Genomic DNA, 18,379 nt, shown 5'->3' on the forward strand with positions numbered 1-18,379 from the left:
CAAGACCATCATCAGATAGGTGTTTTGTAAATATTTTCTCCTTCCCAGATCCCAGTCTGTGGCTTGCCTTTTCATTCACTCACCACTGCATTCTTTTTCTTTCTTTTTTTTTTTAAGTATAATATACAAATAGTAAAATTCACGCTTTTTAGGGTATAGTTTTATGAGTTTTGACAAATGCATACAGTAGTATTATCATCACTGCAGTCAAGATTTAGAACATTTCCATCACTCCAAAAAGTCCCTACTATATGATCTATTCCTCGCATCCTCAGGCCCAGGAAACCAGTAATCTCTTTTCTTTCCTTATAGTTTTGCCTTTCCAGAAGTCATAAGAATGATATCATACTATATGAAGCCTTTTGAGTCTTCTTTTCAGGCACTTAGCATAATTCATCTGATATTTGTCCATGTTATTTTTTGTGTCAGTTTAATCCTTTTTATTTCATTGTAGTAATTTGTTGTATGGATGTACCTCAGTTTATTTGTTCATTAGCTGAAGAGCATTTGGTTTGTTACCATTTTTTGGTGGTTATGAATAATGTTGCTATAAACATTCATGTATAAGTTTTTAAATGTAAGTTTTTATTTCTCTTGGGTAAATACCTAGGAGTGGAATTGCTGGGTCATATGATAGGTGTATATATGTTTAACTTTGTAAGAAACTGCCAACCCATTTTCCAAAGTGACAGTACCATTCCCCCCATTACTGTATGAAGCTTCTAGTAGCTCTGCATTCTAGCCAGCACTTGGTATTATATGTTTTTTGTTTGTTTATTTATTTTTTAATTTTAGTCATTCTAATACGTATGTAGTAGTATCTCTTTGTAGTTTTAATTTGCATTTTCCTAATGACTAATTATCTCAAAATCTTTTTATGTGCTTTTGTTGCCTTCTATATATCTTCCAAGATGAAGGATCTGTTCATATCTTTTGCACAATTTTAATAATTTGTTGTATATTTCCTTATTATTGAGTTTTGAAGATCTTAATGTATTCTGGATAGAAGTTGTTTATCAGATGTTTCCCAAATATTTTCTCCTAGTCTGTGTCTTGTTTTTTCACTTTCTTAGTCTTTAACAGAGCAGAAGTTTTAAGTTTTGATGAAGTCCAGTTTATCATGGTTTTTTTTCCTGTTATGGATTGTGTTTTTGATGTGTATTATAGAAATCTTTGCCTAACCCAAGGTCATAGAGATTTTCTCCTATGCTTTTTCCCTAGGCATTTTGTAGTTTTTGTGTCTTAAATTGCTTTATGATCATTTTGAGTTAATTTTTGTACATGATATAAAGTGAGGGTTGAATTTCTTTTCATCTCCTTCCTCTTCCTCCACCACCCCCTCCTTTTCCTCCTCCTTTCTTTTCTCATCAAATTCTACTGGAATAATTGCATACCAATATGGAGGGAGGAGGAGGAGGAAGAAATAATGATGATTGCGTTACAATGGCACATTGGAACATTCTATTATTTTCATTGATATATATATCTATTCTTATTCCAGTATCACACTGTCTTGATTACTGTAGCTTTATAGTAAGTTTTAAATCAGGTCGTGCATGTTTTCCTATTTTATTATTATTTTTTTCCTTTTCAAAGTTGTTTTGGCTCTTCTAAGTTCTTTGCATTCCTCTATGCATTTTAGAATCAACCTGTTCATTTCTATTAAAAAGGCCTGCTGGAATGTTGATGGTGATTGCATTGACTCTAAAGATCAATATGTTCAACTACAAGAAAATTTAAAACAAAGAGATCAATTTGAGGAGAATTGACATTATAACATTATTGAGTTTTCTACTCCATAGACATGGTATATATTTCCCTTTATTCAGGTCTCTAATTTCTGTCAGCAGTATTGTAGCTTTCAGCATAAAAGTCTTATACATATTTTGTGAACTTTATCCCTGAAGCAGTTAACATTTTTTATACTATTGCATTTGTATTGTTTGTAGGTAGTCTATAGAGATTAAATTGATTTTTGTATATTGACCTGTTTCCTGTGATCTTGTTAAATTTATTTATTACTTCTAGGAGTATTTTGGGAGATTCCTTAGGATTTACTTTTTTCAGTCTGTATGCTTTTTTTTTTTTTCCGGTACACGGGCCTCTCACTGTTGTGGCCTCTCCCATTGCGGAGCACAGGCTCCGGACACGCAGGCTCAGCGACCATGGCTCACGGGCCCAGCCGCTCCGTGGCATGTGGGATCCTCCCGGACCAGGGCACGAACCCGTGTCCCCTGCAGCGGCAGGCGGACTCTCAACCACTGTGCCACCAGGGAAGCCCTGTATGCTTTTTATTTGTTTATCTTACCTTTTTGTCTTCTTGCACTATTGTATAGTGTGAATAGAAGTGATGGTAGAGGACATCCTTGCTTTGTTCCTGATCTTAGAGGAAAGGTATTTAATCTTTCACCATTAAATGTGATGCTGGCTCCAAGTTTTTCATAAGTGACCTTTATCAGGTTGAGGAATTTCCTTTCTGTTCCTAGTTTGCTGGGAGATTTTTTTTTTCCATAAATGGGTATTGAATTTGGTCAAATGTCTTTTCTATATCCATTGAATTGTTGTGGTTTTCCTTTTTTAGTATATTAATATGGTGAGATGCATTTATTTTCCTGGCAAATATAAAATCTTTGTTTTCTGTTTGTTAAAATTTGTTATGGATTTTGAGTCTGTGGTCATGAAATATATTTATGTATAGTTTTTTCTTGGGTTTTGTATTTGGGTAATGTTGGCTTCATAAAATGAATTGAGAAGTGGTTCTTCCTCTGCTCTCTGGAAGAGTTTTTCTAGAATCATTATTAATTTTTCCTAAAATGTTTGATGGAGTTCACTATTGAAACCATCTTCATTGTAGGAAGGTTTTTGATAATTAACTACTTTAAAAGGAAATAGATATGCTGCTATTCAGATTATTTGTCTTCTTTTTTTTTTTTTGCGGTACACGGGCCTCTCACTGTTGTGGCCTCTCCCGTTGCGGAGCACAGGCTCCGGACGCAAGGCTCAGCGGCCATGGCTCACGGGCCTAGCCGCTCCACGGCATGTGGGATCTTCCCGGACCGGGGCACGAACCCGTGTCCCCTGCATCGGCAGGCGGACTCTCAACCACTGTGTCACCAGGGAAGCCCTATCTTGCTGTTTTAATTTGCCTTCCCCTGATGACATATAATGAGGAGCATCTTCTCATATACTTATTTGCCTTCTGTTTTTCTTCTTAAGTGAGGTATCTGTTAAGGTCTTTGGCCCATTTTAAAATTAGGTTGTTTTTCTTATTTTTGACTTTTAAGAGGTTTTTCTGTTTTTTGGGGGGTTTGGGGTGTATTTTGGATAACAGTCCTTTCTCAGTTATGTGTTCTGTAAATATTTTTCCCAGTCTGTGTTATCTTCTCATCCTCTTGACATTGTCTTTTGCAGAGCAGAAGTTTTTAATTGTAATAAAGGCTGACTTATCAATTATTTGTTTCATGGATGATGCCTTTGGCGTTGTATCTAAAAAGTCATCACCATACTCAACATCATCTAGGTTTTCTTCTAAGAGTTTTATAGTTTTGCATTTTACAGTTAGGTCTGTGGTCGATTTTGAGTTAATTTTTGTGAAGAGTGTAAGGTCTGCGTCTAGATTCATCTTTTTGGCATGCGGATATCCAGTTGTTCTGGCACCATTTGTTGAGGAGACTATCTTTACTCCTTTGTATTGCCTTTGCTCCTTTGTCAAAGATCAGTTTACTGTATGTATGTGGGTATATTTCTGGGTTGTCTTTTCTGTCCATTGATAAATTTGTCCATTCTTACGCCAATACCATTCTGTCTTGTTAGTGTTTACCGCTTTCTTTTTTTTTTTACTCTTCATTCCTTACTGTATTTCTGAGTTATTATCTAGAATAATTTTCCCTGTGCCTGAAGAATATACCTTCTAGAATCCCATCTTTTGTAGACTTTAGATATTTTATCCTATGCAAGACCCTGGGCTTACACTTCTGTGGCTATGAGTTGTGTGTTTTTCCATTTTGGGCACCTGTGAATTTCCCTTCATTTTCCCTTGGCTGTGTATTAAAATTTTTTTGTTCCTGTTTTATTCAGCATTTCTGTGTATTTGTTTAGGCAGTATAGTTGTTAAAAACACATCTTTGTCAACACTACATTGTCACTCTTTAATTTTAGCCAATTTGGTGGGTGTGAGGTGGTATATGAAATGTGGTTTTAATTTGTATTTCCCCAGTGACTAACAGTGTTGAGCCTCCATTTTTTGTGCTTTAGCTAAATTTTTTTGGATCTCCAGTTTTATTCTGCTTCATGGTAGATTTTTGCTTGGGGGGGGGAGTGTAAATTTTCTTCTGCTCTGAAGTTTTGATTGTCATTTTTTTTGCTTTCTTCTCATAGTAGCTTCATATGGATGTGATATGCCTCATTATCTGCCCCCATGCTGCCTTTCTCATTCTGGGGTGATTTTTTTCTGTGTTTAATCACCATGAGAATCCTCACTCTGTTCTGCCTGTTCCTTAATGGGCTCAGTAGTCTCCAACAGATCCTTTGTACAGCTTGGACTCTGGAGCTGGGTCTGATGTATTTGACTTTCACTACTTATAAGAAATATGAAGTTACTTGGTAGAGAATGAGGCTAGACAGGCTAGAGGAACCAAGGCTTTGAGCATTGAGTATGAGTGTTTATGAATAAAATCAGAGATCCAGGTGAGGAGAAAGGGTGGGCGAAAATTTGTTTAACACTTCTTTTGGATCCAGGTATCCATCTAGAAATCTTGATAATTGAAAATAGTAGTTGTACAACCACAAATACCTTAAGAAAAAATATGCTGAACTGAGGAAAACACAGAGTCTGCATGTCTCTCTGTATATATTTTTAAAGAATTTAAAAAATACATTTTCTAGGACAAGCCTTTAGCACTTTGAAAAACCTGTCTTTGGACTCACATTGTCACAGTCACAGTTTGGGTCCTTCTGTATAAAGATCCATGTAATTAACTGAATTTTTGAATTTTCATCTAGGTGTCTTCTACTGTTAGTGCATCAATTACTTGTGTTTAGGAAATACTAGAATTTTGAATATTTTCTCATCCAGGCCTTTTTTTTTTTTTTTTGCGGTACACGGGCCTCTCACTGTTGTGACCTCTCCTGTTGCAGAGCACAGGCTCCGGACGCGCAGGCTCAGCGGCCGTGGCTCACGGGCCTAGCAGCTCCGTGGCATGTGGGATCTTCCTGGACTGGGGCACGAACCCGTGTCCCCTGCATCGGCAGGCAGACTCTCAACCTCTGCGCCACCAGGGAAGCCCGAGAATCTTTTTAAGAATAGCTTTCTAAATATATTGACTTAGGGCCCTCACTTCAAACAGTTTAAAAAACCATTTCCTTATGAATAACCTTTTGCCTTTTATAAATAATTTTTCAGCAAACATTGAGAAGAATGTGCTACCTTACTATCAAAGAAATGGCTACCATCTCTGAGGATGTCATAATTGTGACAAGCAGGTATGTGAATAGTTAAAACCTACGATGTGATACTTACATATTTAGTGGAGTATTTGTTGTTCTCTTTCTGTTAATTTTACTTTTTGACTGTAAGAAAGCCAGTAGGAATTGAAAAGAACATAATGTCTTAAAGCATTCTTTTCTAAAATGTGGTTGTCATGTGAAAACCATCTCTGTTTAATAAAGCTGAGAAAGAAGTCACAAAGGATAATACTAATAGATTTGATTACATTTTAAAATGTCATAAAAATATATAAACAAAACTAAAAAGTAAATGATACATTGAAATAAAATATTTATTAAAAAAATTTATTTTATATTAGAGTATAGTTGATTTATGAAAAAATATAACAAGTACATCAAAAGGCTAACATCTATAATATATAAAGAACTCTTATACTTCAAAAAACTCCAAGTGATACTTCATAAAATAATCAATATAAAGGATCTAAATATCTTTAAATAGTCATTCTCACTAGTAACCAAAAAATGTAATTAAAAATTCAACAATGAGTTACAATATTTTTTTGTTTTGTTTTTTGTGCTTTTTAAATTCAATTTATTTAAACTTAAAAAAAAACAAACCCCAAAACAGCTCCCCCATTTCTCCCACTCCCCCAGTCCCTGCCTCTGGGAAACCACTAGTCTGATCTCTGTATCTCTGTATCTATGAGCCTGGTTTTATGTATTTATTTATTTATTTAGATTCCACATATAAAAGAGATCATATGGTATTTGTCTCTCTCTGTCCGACTTATTTCACTTAGCATAATACTCTCAAGGTCCGTACATGTTGTCACAAATGTCAAGATTTCATTCTTTTTTAATGGCCGAATAATATTCCAATGCATATATGTACCCCAATTTCTTTATCCATTCATCTGTTGATGGACACTTAGGTTGTTTCCATATCTTGGCTAATGTAAATAATGCTGCAGTGAACATGGGAGTGCATATATCTTTTTGAATTAATGTTTTCTTCAGATAAATACCCAGAAATGGAATTGCTGGATCACATGGTAGTTCTATTTTAATATTTTGAGGAACCTCCATACTGTTTTCCATAGTGGCTGTACCAATTTACATTCCCACCAACAGTGCAGAGGGTTCCCTTTTCTTCATGTCCTAAACAACACTTGCTGCTTCTATCTTTTTGATAGTAGCCATTCTAACAGGTGTGAGGTGATAGCTCATTGTGATTTTGATTTACATTTTCCTGCTGATTAATGATGTAGAGCATCTTCTCATGTACTTGTTGGCCATCTGTATGTCTTCTTTGGAAAAATGTCTGTTCACATCTGCCCATTTTCAATCAGATTGTTTGTTTTTTTTGCTATTGAGTTTATGAGTTCTTTATAAATTTTGAAAAATTATAATATTTTGCCAGTCAAATTGGCAAAAAAGAAAAAAGGCAGTCAGTACTTGTAAGGGATATTGATATTCTTGTATACAGGAGGTAGAATAATAAATTGATTCAGTCTTTTTAGAAAGCAGCGTGGCAGCATTTGTTGAATGTTTGAAAGGGTTTATCCCTTTGATCCAGTAATTCCACATCTATGGAATTATCCACAGAAAACAATCAGAGATAGCACAGAAATATTTATATACAATGATGCTTATTGCAACACTGTTTACACTAGCAAAAAGGAAAAAACAACTTGAATGTCTGACATTGTTAAAAATGATCTAATTAATCATGTTTTAGTCATATTATGAAATATTTTAATTTTTTGAATATATTTTTGAGACATCTTTAATGATATGGAAAAGTCTTCAATAAAGTGCTAAATGAAAGTTGGATTCAAGTCTGTGTATTCCCTGTAGTCTCTTTTAAAAATATTCTAAGTATGCATATAAAAATATATGATTGGATATACACTGATATATTACCAGTAAGTTATCTCTGGGTGTTTGGAATTGTGGCTATTTATTTTCTTTAAACTTTTGATAATTTCCAAATGTCCTAGAATGAGTATGTATAATTCAGAGTCCTAAGATATATAACAAATGTTATTTAGAAAATAGTTACTAACAGTTATTAATATATAGTTGTAGTTAATAGTTACTAATTATAACTCATTCAAGTGAATCTGGTATTTGTACAAGAAAATAAGTTTTGGAGGAGGGTACTTACGTTTAACCAGCAGTTGTGTTGAATGTAGTTTCATAATATTAGTAAAGCTTTCAGCTGAAAATAACACAAAGCCAGAATTAAATAGTAACAAACAAAATAAGCACAGAGTAGCTGGTGTTGGTTCAGTAGTTCAATAGTGTCAGGGCTGGTGTCTCTTAAATTCTTTGGGACGTCCTCACATTATTGCAAAATAAGATGCCTGAATTACTGGCAGTGCACCATTCAAGGTGGGAGGGGTACTGAGAAGGGGGCCAGAGAGAGCCAGTGCTGTCTGCCCCTTTTATCAGGTATGCAAAAGCTTTTCCCAAGGCAATTTTTAGATTTTATTTGGCACAACTGTGTTATGACTAACCTTAGGAGGCCAGGAAAGTGAGTATATAGCTTTTATAGCCCAAGGGGCAGGCTTGGGAGAAGGGAGGGGATTAAAAATGGGTATCGGATTAGTCAGCTAACAGTGTGTGGCACAAATACAAAACAAAAAAATCTTCACTTAGATTGCTAGATTCACTAAATATTGGAAAAATTAAAAATAGATTAATCAACTGTTGATTGAGGGTGTTTCGTTCCTTTGTTTAGCTGTTAATACTTCCATCTGAGTCCTGTTAGGCCGCTTTGAATCATGGTTTGCTTCTCGTTCCTTTTAAGTAATTAGTAGATGTAGTAGGCAGAATAATGCCCCCTCCACCCCCAAGATATCCCTGTCCTAATTCCTAGAACCTGTGAATATGTTACATTACATGGCAAAGGGGAATTAAAGTTGCTAATCAGCAGATAAGGAGAGTATCCTGGATTATCCAGGTGGGCCCAATATAAGGATAAGGGTCCTTAAAAGTAGAAGAGGGAGGCAGAAGAAAAGCGTCAGTAAAGAGATGTGATGATGGAAGCCGGTTCAGAGGGATGCACTGTTGTTGCTGGATTTGGAGATGGTGGAAGGGAGCCATAAGCCAAGGAATATGGGTGATGTCTGGAAGCTGGAAAAGGCAAGGAAATGGATTTACTCCTACAGCCTCCAGAAAGGAATGCCATGCTGCTGACACCTTGATTTTAGCCCAGTGAGACCTGTGTTGGACCTCACCTTACAGAACTGTAAGGTAAATAAATGAATGTTGTCTTAAGCCTCTAAGTCTGTGGTAATTTGTTACAGCAGCAATAGAAAACTAACAGATTTTTGCAGTATTTAAGTGTATCAAATCAATACATTGTATACCGTACAGTTACACAATGTTATATGTCACTTACATCTCAAAACTAGAACAAAAACCTAATAGAGACTTTGGTACCTGGAAGTGGGGTGCTGCTGTAACAAATACCTAAATATGTGGAAGTGGCTTTGTAATTGGGCAGTGAGCAGGTGCTGGAGGAGTTTTGGGGAACATGATAGAAAAAGCCTACACTGCCTTGAACAAACTGGTAGAAATATGGGCGTTAATGACTCTGCTAGACTTGGAAGTGAGGAGCAGGATAGAGAAAACATTTATCATACAGCATTGTGAACAGACTGTTGATAGAAATATGGACATTAAAGGTGTTGCTGGTGAGGGCTGAGAAGAAAATGAGGAAGGTATTAGAAACTGGAGGGAAGGGGATCCTTGTTATATTGTGGCAGAAAGCTTAGTGGCATTGTATCCTGCAGTTAGGTGGAAAGCAGGGCTTGTAAGCAATGAATTTGGATATTTAACTGAGATTTCCAAGCAGAATGTTGAGGTGTGGCTTGGTTTCTTTTTGCCACTTGTAGTAAAATTTGAGAGTAGGGTAATAAATTGAGGAGAGACCTGTTAAACATGAACCAGGAGATCTTGATAAATACCAAATCGTTATGTTGTACACCTGAAACTAATATAATGTTGTATGTCAATTACATCTCAAAAACAAAACAAAAATAAACCAGGAGTTGTTGATTTTGGAAATTGTCAGCCTACCAAAATGGCAAAGGATGCTAAAATCAAGAGATGTGTGTTGGGAAAGCCTTCTCTAGAGAAAAAATCAGAGTTACTCTACAGCCTTTTCCTGAAACCTCAGAAAGATTTAAAGGTCAGCGTATTCACTCACACAAAACACTGAGAGATGAAGGGTGTGACTCATAGATTCCCTCAGCATCTAAGCAGAAGCCAAAAATAGAGATGGGATTATCTAGGCAAGATCTGTGGAGGAGCCTCTTGTGTAGTGGAGTCTCTGTACGTATATGGTAGTCCCACAAGGCTCGTGAGAATCTTATACCAGCAGAAACACTGCCAGCTTGGACTGAAAGGAACAGAGAGGTGAAGTGAAAGAAGGCTATCAGAGCCCCAAAATTCTACAGGCAGGAGACAGGCTGATAAGACTCCTCAGCTTTAAACACAAGCTGCCCTTTATAAAAAGGAAGGATGGCTCAGAGGGCGGAGGCCCATAATGTAGAGCTGAGAACCATAGTGAATTCTGCCACGACTTGAAACCGCTTCCAGTTTGCCTGGCTGGATTTCAGAATTGCTTGGGAACAGTAACTTTTTTATCCTTCCATTTTCTCTTTTTGAACAGGAACGTCTGTATGTGTTATCCTATGGCAGTCCCATCTTTGTTTTTCAGAGCAGGGAACTTGTTTTTTAGTTTCACATGTCCATGCATGGAGAGGAATTTTGCCTCAGGATAAATTATACCCAATCTCACCCATCCCTGATTTAGATGATTTTTGATGATAAGATTGGGACTTTTGAGTTGGGTGAGATTTTGGAGTTTTTTTTTTTTTTTTTTTTTTGACTGTACCGCATGGCACGTGGGATCTTAGCTCCCCAACCAGGGATTGAACCTGTGCCCCCTGCATTGGAAGATGGAGTCTTAACCACTGGACTGCCAGGGAAGTCCTGAGATTTTGGACTTTGAGTTGATGCTATAATGTGTTGATTTGGGGGGGATCTTGGGATAGGGTGAATATTATCTTGCATATGAGATGGATGCAGCCCTGCTGACACGATGATTTTAGCCCAGTGAGACCTAAGTTGGAATTCTAGCCCATAGAACTAACTGTAAGATAATAAATACATTTTTGTTGTTTTAAGCCACTAATTGTGGTCATTTGTTATAGCAGGAATAGAAAACTAATATATTAGATGACCATTCTACATACATAGACAATTGTGTTAGCTTGGTAAGAAATCATGGATATTGAGAAAACCTAAAGGCAGACACTTCACAAAAGAGTATATACAGATAGCCAATAAGCACATGGAAGTGTTCTCAATATTATTAGTCATCAAGGAAATGAAGATTGAAACCTCAGTGAGATACCTTTTCATACTCACTAAAATGGTTAAAATAGAAAAGCCTGACAGTACCCAAATCAACAAGCCTGCTCCAATACCAAGTATGGAACTTGGTGTATGGAACATTTGAAGCTTTCCTACATTGTAGGTGGGAATGTAGAATGAATGATACAACCACCACAGAAAAAGTTTGTCAGTTTCTTATAAAGTTAAATATATACCTACCCTGTGGCCAGTAATTCCACTGCTAAGTATTTACCCAAGAAAATGAAAATCTTTGGCTGCAAAAAAGACTGTATAAGAATTTCATAGCAGCTTTGTGGTAGCCCTAAACCAGAAACAACCCAAAAGTTCATCAACAGGAGAATGGTTAAACCAACTGTGTTATATTAATACAGTGGATCAATACTCAGCAATAAAAAGGAACAAATTGCTGTTTCAAGCAACAACACAGATACATTCCTAAAATAATATGCTGGAGCAAAAGAAAACACATGCTGGATGATTCTATTTATATAAATTCTAAGACCAGTCAAAACTCACTTGTGGTGACAGAAACCAGAAGTCTGGTAGGTTGGAGGAGACTGACTGAAAGTGGTCATGAGGGAACTTTCTGAGGTGATGGAAGTGTCCAGTATTTTATTTTGGGTAAAGGTTATATGAGTGATCACAATTGCCATCTAATTGAACACTTAAGCTGGCATTTTTATTGTATATAAATTACAACTCAGTTAACAAAAAGAAAAACATGAAGAGATTTAGTTAGTGGCTTAAGGATGGTCAAGTATATTGACAATCTGGTTATACTGTTCTACCCCTGTCTGATGAGACTCACCAGTGAAAAGCTGCATCTGAAGATTGCTTAGAATTCTGGAAATGAGTCCTGAGGAATGACCCATCACTCACATGGGGAGTAGCATGGGGGAATGGGTTTCAGTATGTGATTAGTTACATCCCTAGTCTCAGAAAATCAAAAGAACGTTCATAGGCCATGGTTTAGGAAGAAATAAAGGGGCTGTAGAAACGGCTGTCTGGCAGGCAGTTTTGATATCAATTGTGGGAATAATGTGAGGATTTGGGCAGGGGGACGATAATACTTAGCTTCCTGAGGGAACTAAGAAGCTAAGACCATCCACAGACTTGGTAAGAAACATTCAAGCCTGAAACAACTTTTCTATTTGAATGGTGCTGCTGTCCCTGACGTTATGTCTGCCAGGACTTGGTGTAGGGCAAGAAAGGAAATGAGATACTATTCTAATCTGACTTAGCCACCACTGTAGTGAAACTTCTCTCTCAAAGATTTCCAGTAATCTCTTAATTGCAAAATCCCAAAGCTGATTTTTCAGTCTGTATTTTAATTGACCTCTCTCTTAGTTTTAATATGGTTAAAAACTCCCTGAAGTTCTACCGTCTTTGGCTTTCAGAACCATAGTCCTGAATTTCCTCCCATCTCTGATTATTCCATTTTATTCTTCCACAGAAGTGGCTGTCTTATTCTGCCTGTCACCCTAAATATCAGCATTCCCTGGGGTTCACATCAATGCTTTTGCCATTTCCCAAACTCATCATGCTATTTGATACTCTGTATCACTGTACATGTTTCTCCCTGTGCCTGCATTTACCCTATTTCCTTTTCCACAATGCTCAAACATCATTTTACGTATTGACTTTCCTGTTCTTGACAGGTTAGTCATTGTCTCTTCTGCTGTTCTTATAACACTTTGTTTTAACCTCTATTCTAGTGTTTAGTACATTGTGCTGTAATGATTTGTTTACATGTTTTTCTACCCTCTGTACTGTTAGTTCCTTGAGAGCAAAAATTATATCATATATGACTTTGTAACATTAATTCTTAGAAAAGTGCCTTGCATGTATTAGACACACATTAAAAGTTTGTTTCATGAATTAAGCACAGGATAATCCATTTTCTCACTTCAGTTAAGGGGGCTGAAATCATAAGGATTATTTGTCTTTCTCAAGACAGCACTCACACATATGAAGAAGTGGAGAAATATGGGTGTATTAGTTGGGTTTCTCCAGACAACAGAACTAATAGGATATATATAGGTATATAGAAAGAGATTTATTATGAAGGATTGGCTCACGCAGTTATGGAGGCTAAGCCTCATAATCTGCTCTGTGTAAACTGGAGACCCAGCAAAGCCGGTGGTATAGTTCCAGACCAGACCTGAAGGCCTGGGAACCAGGAGTCCTAATTTCCCAGGGCAGGAGAAGATGGATGTCCCAGACCAAGCAGAGAGCAAATACTCCCTTCCTCTGCCTTTTTATTCTATTCAGGCTCCTAACTGATTGCGTGATGCCCATTCCTATTGGTGAGGGTGATCTTCTTTATTCAGCTTACTGATTCAAATGCCAGTCTTCTGGAAGCGCACTCATAGACACATCCAGAAATAGTGTTTGACCAGTTATCTGGGCATCCCTTAACTCGGTGAAGTTGACACAGAAAATTAACCATCACTGTGGGTTTAATGGGAGTTGAGAAACCTTTCTGTGTCCTGCCTCTTTCCTGCCTCTTTCCTGCCCAGTCGACAAGCAGACTGCCCTGATTTATTTGGATTCATACTTAATTCTCTTTTAAAATGAAATTGTGGAAAAATTTTGAGAGAAAATCATGAAAACGATGCCAAGTCATAAAACTCCTTTCTCCAAAGCCTAATGAAATGAACACCAGTGAGTAAAAGAGAAAATCAGGGGACTTTTGATTCTAGCCAAGATGGAGTAAGAGGCAGGCCGTGTCTCCCAATGATCACAACAAAAACCTGTAGACAAAAGTACAGAAAGTGACTACCCGAGGCCTTTGAAAACTGAATAATAACAGTGAATTTGAGGAGAGAAAACAGTAATTAATGAATAACCAGTGTGGTAACAGTGAGTTTCATGTTTATTTTTCCTCTTTATACCCCACATTTGACCCAAGAGCAGGCTAATGGGAGAACTGTACAGTGGGAGGAGTCAACAAAGGCAGAAGCCCATCTCTCTAGCCTGAGCACAAGTTAAAGAAAAGACCCCTGCAAGCTGGAGAGCATGGGGGAGAATCCTTGTTTGTTTGTTATTGTTTTTTTGTTTACTTTCTGGTCCTGCCTTGAGGCCAGCCCTAGTTGTGGAACACTACTATGACGTGACAGCAGTATTTCAGACACCTGAAACCCTGAGATAAGACCTGTCTCTGAGAAAATGGGCCCCTGGCATGTGAAGAGTGGGGGGAAATCCACATTACAGTTGACCCTTGCAACAGAAGTTTTGAGCTGTGCAGGTCCACTTACACACGGATCCTGAGGAACCACGTATAGGGAGAGCTGAATATAAGTTATATTCAGATTTTCGACTGCGTGGAGGGTTGGCACCCCTAACCCCTGCATTGTTCATGGGTCAACTGTATTCTTTTTTTCCTTCCTTCTTTTATCTCTTTTTCTTGAGGGCTCGCTTCCAAAGAATTGTGCAGTAGCATAGGGAGCTAAAACTCTGAGAGAATCTCATATTTCTGGTGAGAAGAACTGGGAAAAGGAGTCCTTGAGAGCCAGAGAGTGTGGGAGAAATGACATGCACAGAAGGCCACACAGAACTTGCGATCTGAAACTGCCTGAGTGCTTGGTAAAACGAAAGTCAGCATTCCTCAGAGGCTTTTAACAGGACTCAGAGTCTCATGACATAGTATTCAGAATCTCCAGATACAATCCAAAATGAGTCAACCAGGAAAGTCTGACCCATTCTCAAGGGAAAAGATAATCAATAGATGCCAACCCGGTTATTATCTAGATGTTGGGATTATTAAAGACTTGAAAGCAGCTAGTACGACCATGCTCCATAAAGGTGAACACTCTTGAAATGAATAGAAGAGTAGAAATTCTCAGCAGAGAACTATATATATAGAAAAGAACCAACTGAAAATTTTAGAAATTACAAAGTACAACATGCAAAATAAAAAATTCATTGGCTGGGCTCAATAGTAGGATAGAGATGTCAGAGGAAAGCGTCAGTGAACTTGAAAGTAATTCAGTAGAAATAATTCCAATTAAGAATAAAGAGAAAAAAGATGGAAAACAAAAATAAACAGCCCCACTGACCTATGGGACTGTATCAAAGGGTCTTACATTCATGTCATTGGAGTCCCTGAAGAAGAGGAGAGAGGGATTGGTGCAGAAAATTTTTGAAGAAATTATAGCTGAAAACTTCCAAATTTGGGGAAAGACATAACTTTACAGATTCAAGAAGCTCAGTGAAGCATATGCAAGATAAACTCAAAGGAATCCACACCCAGATCATAAGGAAACTGCTGAAAACCAAAGATAAAGTATAACCCTTGAAAGCAGTTTGAGAAAAATGACTCATTACATATAAGGAAACTTCAGTTTAAAATACTGTGGGAGGACTTCCCTGGTGGCACAGTGGATAAGACTCCACGCTCCCAATGCAGGGGGCCTGGGTTTGATCCCTGGTCGGGGAACTAGATCCCACACGCGTGCTGCAGCTTAGAGTTTGCATGCCACAACTAAGGAGCCTGTGTGCTGCAACTAAAGAGCTGGCTAGCTGCAACTAAGGAGCCCACCTGCTGCAACTAAGGAGCCCACGTACTGCAACTAAGGAGCCGGCGAGCCTCAACTGAAGGAGCCCTGGAGCCGCAACGAAGGAGCCCACATGCTGCAACTAAGGAGTCCACCTGCCACAACTAAGACCTGGTGCAACCAAATAAATAAATAAATATTTTGAAAAAATACTGTGGATTTCTCATCAGAAAACACATTTCGGAAGATGGTGGAACACTGTCGTTTTAAGTGCTGAAGCAAAAGGAAATGACAACCCAGTATTCTGTATCCACAAAAAATATCTTTCAGGAGTGAAAGTGAAGTTAAGACTCCTCAGATGAAGGTAAATCAAGAGTATTTGTCACCAATAGACCTACTCTGAAGGAAATATTAAATGAAGTGTTTTAGGCTGAAGGGAAATGATACTACATCTTTGTAATACTGAAAGAAAACAAAAAGCACAATTGTTAGCCCAGAATTCTGTGTCCAGCAAAAATAGCTGTCAGAAACAGTTGGCATAAAAGCAATTTCAGACATGAAAAAGCTTAAAGATTTAATCTGTAGCCTTTTTTTTTTTCTTCTAAGGTCTATAGACCTAAATATAAAACCTAAAGCTACAAAACCTCTAAAAGAAAACATATGGAAAAATCCTTGTGACCTTGAATTAAGCAAAGATTTTTGAGATACAACGTCAAAAGCTTGATCCATAAAGAAAACAAAAAGACAAAACACAGGGTGGAAGAAAATACTTATAAATTATATATAATAAAGGACTAGTATCTAGGGCATATAAAGAGCTTTCAAAATTCAATAATGAGAAAACAATACAATAAAAAAACGTGTAAAATCTGTGAATAGACACCACTAAAGAAGACATATACATGGCAAATAAAGCAAATGAAAAGATGTTCAACCTTCTTAGTCATTAGGGAAATTCAGTTTAAAACCACAATGAGATACCACTATACATCTTTCAATTGACTAAAAATTAAATAGACTGACTTTAGCAAATATTACTAAGGATGAGGAGGAATTGGATCTCTGGTAGGAATGTAAAGTGGTGAAATCATGTTAGAAAACATTTTTGCAGTTTCTTAAAAAGTTAAACATGAACCTACCATAGGATCCAGTTCGTTCACTTCTAGATATTAACCCAGGTGAAATGAAGCAAAAGTTAAATGGAGGCTTTTGGGGTATAGAGATTTGGAAAGAGCATTATGTCCAATGTTTCCATGAAAAGGGGGCTGAACAAATAGCAAGTTCAGCAATTTATCTGAATCCTTTAGAGTGCTGACACTGATATCTCAGAGTAACCAACTGGCTCAAAACCTAAAGAGAGACCAGAGCTTACAGCTTACCAGAGCTTGGACTGGGTTTGGTTTCTTGTTGCTCTTGTAACACGCAGTGCTCCCCAAGCTTGGCTTCAAATTCCTCTAGTGATACCCTATGTTTAGGTTGAGGGCTGGTGTGACAGAGTTGTTTTTCTTTTTCAATGATTGCCCTCAGCTTTTGGTATTTTCTTCCCCCAGCCCCTCAGAGAGGGTTGTTCTCTTGCAGGTTACTTACTTATCCCTCAGTACAGTGGGCTGGTAGGAATGGGAGGCTGTTCTTTGTTGTTCTAATTAAGGCTGTCTTAGGCAGGCACTCTGTTCCTGGATCTTAGGGTTGTGGCCTTCACTTCTGCGCACCCCCCCCCAAAAAAAAAAAAAAAAGAATAGCCAGGAAATAACTGAAAAAGGGAAAACCGTGAGGAAGGACTAGCTCTACCAGTCAGTGAAATACTAAGGCCTGTACAGTTACAACAGTGTGGTACTGACACGTGAATAGACAAAGAGACCAGTGGAGTAAAATTGTGTGATGACTGTGTAAAGTGTCAGCTCGGCCGTGCTGATGTACATTTTTCAGAATTCTCTGATACAAATGGAAAGTACAGAATTAGACCCAAGGACACATGCAAACTTAGTATATGACAAAGGTGGCATCTCTAATCACTGGGGTAAGCATGTACTTTTTTTTTTTTTTTGCGGTATGCGGGCCTCTCACCACTGCGGGCCCCTCCCACCGTGGAGCACAGGCTCCGGACACACAGGCCCAGCAGCCACGGCCCACGGGCCCAGCTGCTCCGCGGCATGTGGGACCCTCCCGGACCAGGGCACGAACCCGCGTCCCCCGCATCAGCAGGCGGACTCCCAACCACTGTACCACCAGGGAAGCCCCAGCATGTACTTTTTAATACATGTTTCTGGGACAACTGAGTAGCCACTTAGAAAAAGATAAAATTAGATCTGTATTTCACATCATATACATGAGTAAACTCTAAAAAGATAAGGAGTATAAATTTTAAAAAATGAAACCATACAAGTACTAGAAGAAAACATGAGTATATTCTTCTTTAACCTTGGTGTAGGGAAAAGTTTCGTAATTATGACTAAAATCCAAAGGTAATAGAAAGGATTGATAAATTTGACTACATAATTTTTTTAAATTGCATGACCCAAACACCATAAAATATAGATAGAATAAACCAGGGGTTTGCAGTAGGGCCAAGTTGTGGTATAAACAATTATTCTTAATTTATTGTCATGGTATCCTATGTGACATTGCCATTCATTTTATGGCAAAAGCGGAGTGATAGTGGGCTCGTGACTGGGAGGGAGATGAGTAGTTTTATTATATTGTGCTTCACCTAGGAGCAGACAGCCTGATGCTATGATAAGATGGCCTATTGAATGCTCAGCTGAGGTAGTAGGTTGGAGGAAGGACTCTGTGAGGTTGGGGAATTCTCCTCCAAGATGCCATATATCCATTGAATCGATTGCCAGTGTATGGTACTGTCACCAAGAAATAAAATAGGCAGGTCCAGAAATCAAGAGGTGGAAGTAGGACTGGCTCCTCTAACCCTCACTCCCAGTGACTCACTTGTAGAATTTATGCTTCCCATTCTCACCCCGAATGTGGATTAGAGGTCCCGGTTCCCAGGGGAC

At 37.9% G+C, this 18,379-nt stretch overlaps 1 protein-coding gene across 2 annotated transcripts in view; it reads left to right on the forward strand.

Annotated features, from left to right (window-relative positions):
- COPG2 (COPI coat complex subunit gamma 2) overlaps positions 1-18,379 on the forward strand; it is a 129,746-nt gene that overhangs the window by 9,239 nt on the left and 102,128 nt on the right. For both annotated transcript variants that reach the window (XM_060305306.1, XM_060305307.1), the window contains one exon: positions 5,402-5,481. In XM_060305306.1, the coding sequence (XP_060161289.1) occupies positions 5,402-5,481 (80 nt within the window). The remainder of the gene's footprint in view (positions 1-5,401; positions 5,482-18,379) is intronic.

This window comes from Globicephala melas, chromosome 9 (assembly GCF_963455315.2).
Source record: "Globicephala melas chromosome 9, mGloMel1.2, whole genome shotgun sequence".
In the NCBI taxonomy this organism is placed as follows: Eukaryota; Metazoa; Chordata; class Mammalia; order Artiodactyla; family Delphinidae; genus Globicephala; species Globicephala melas.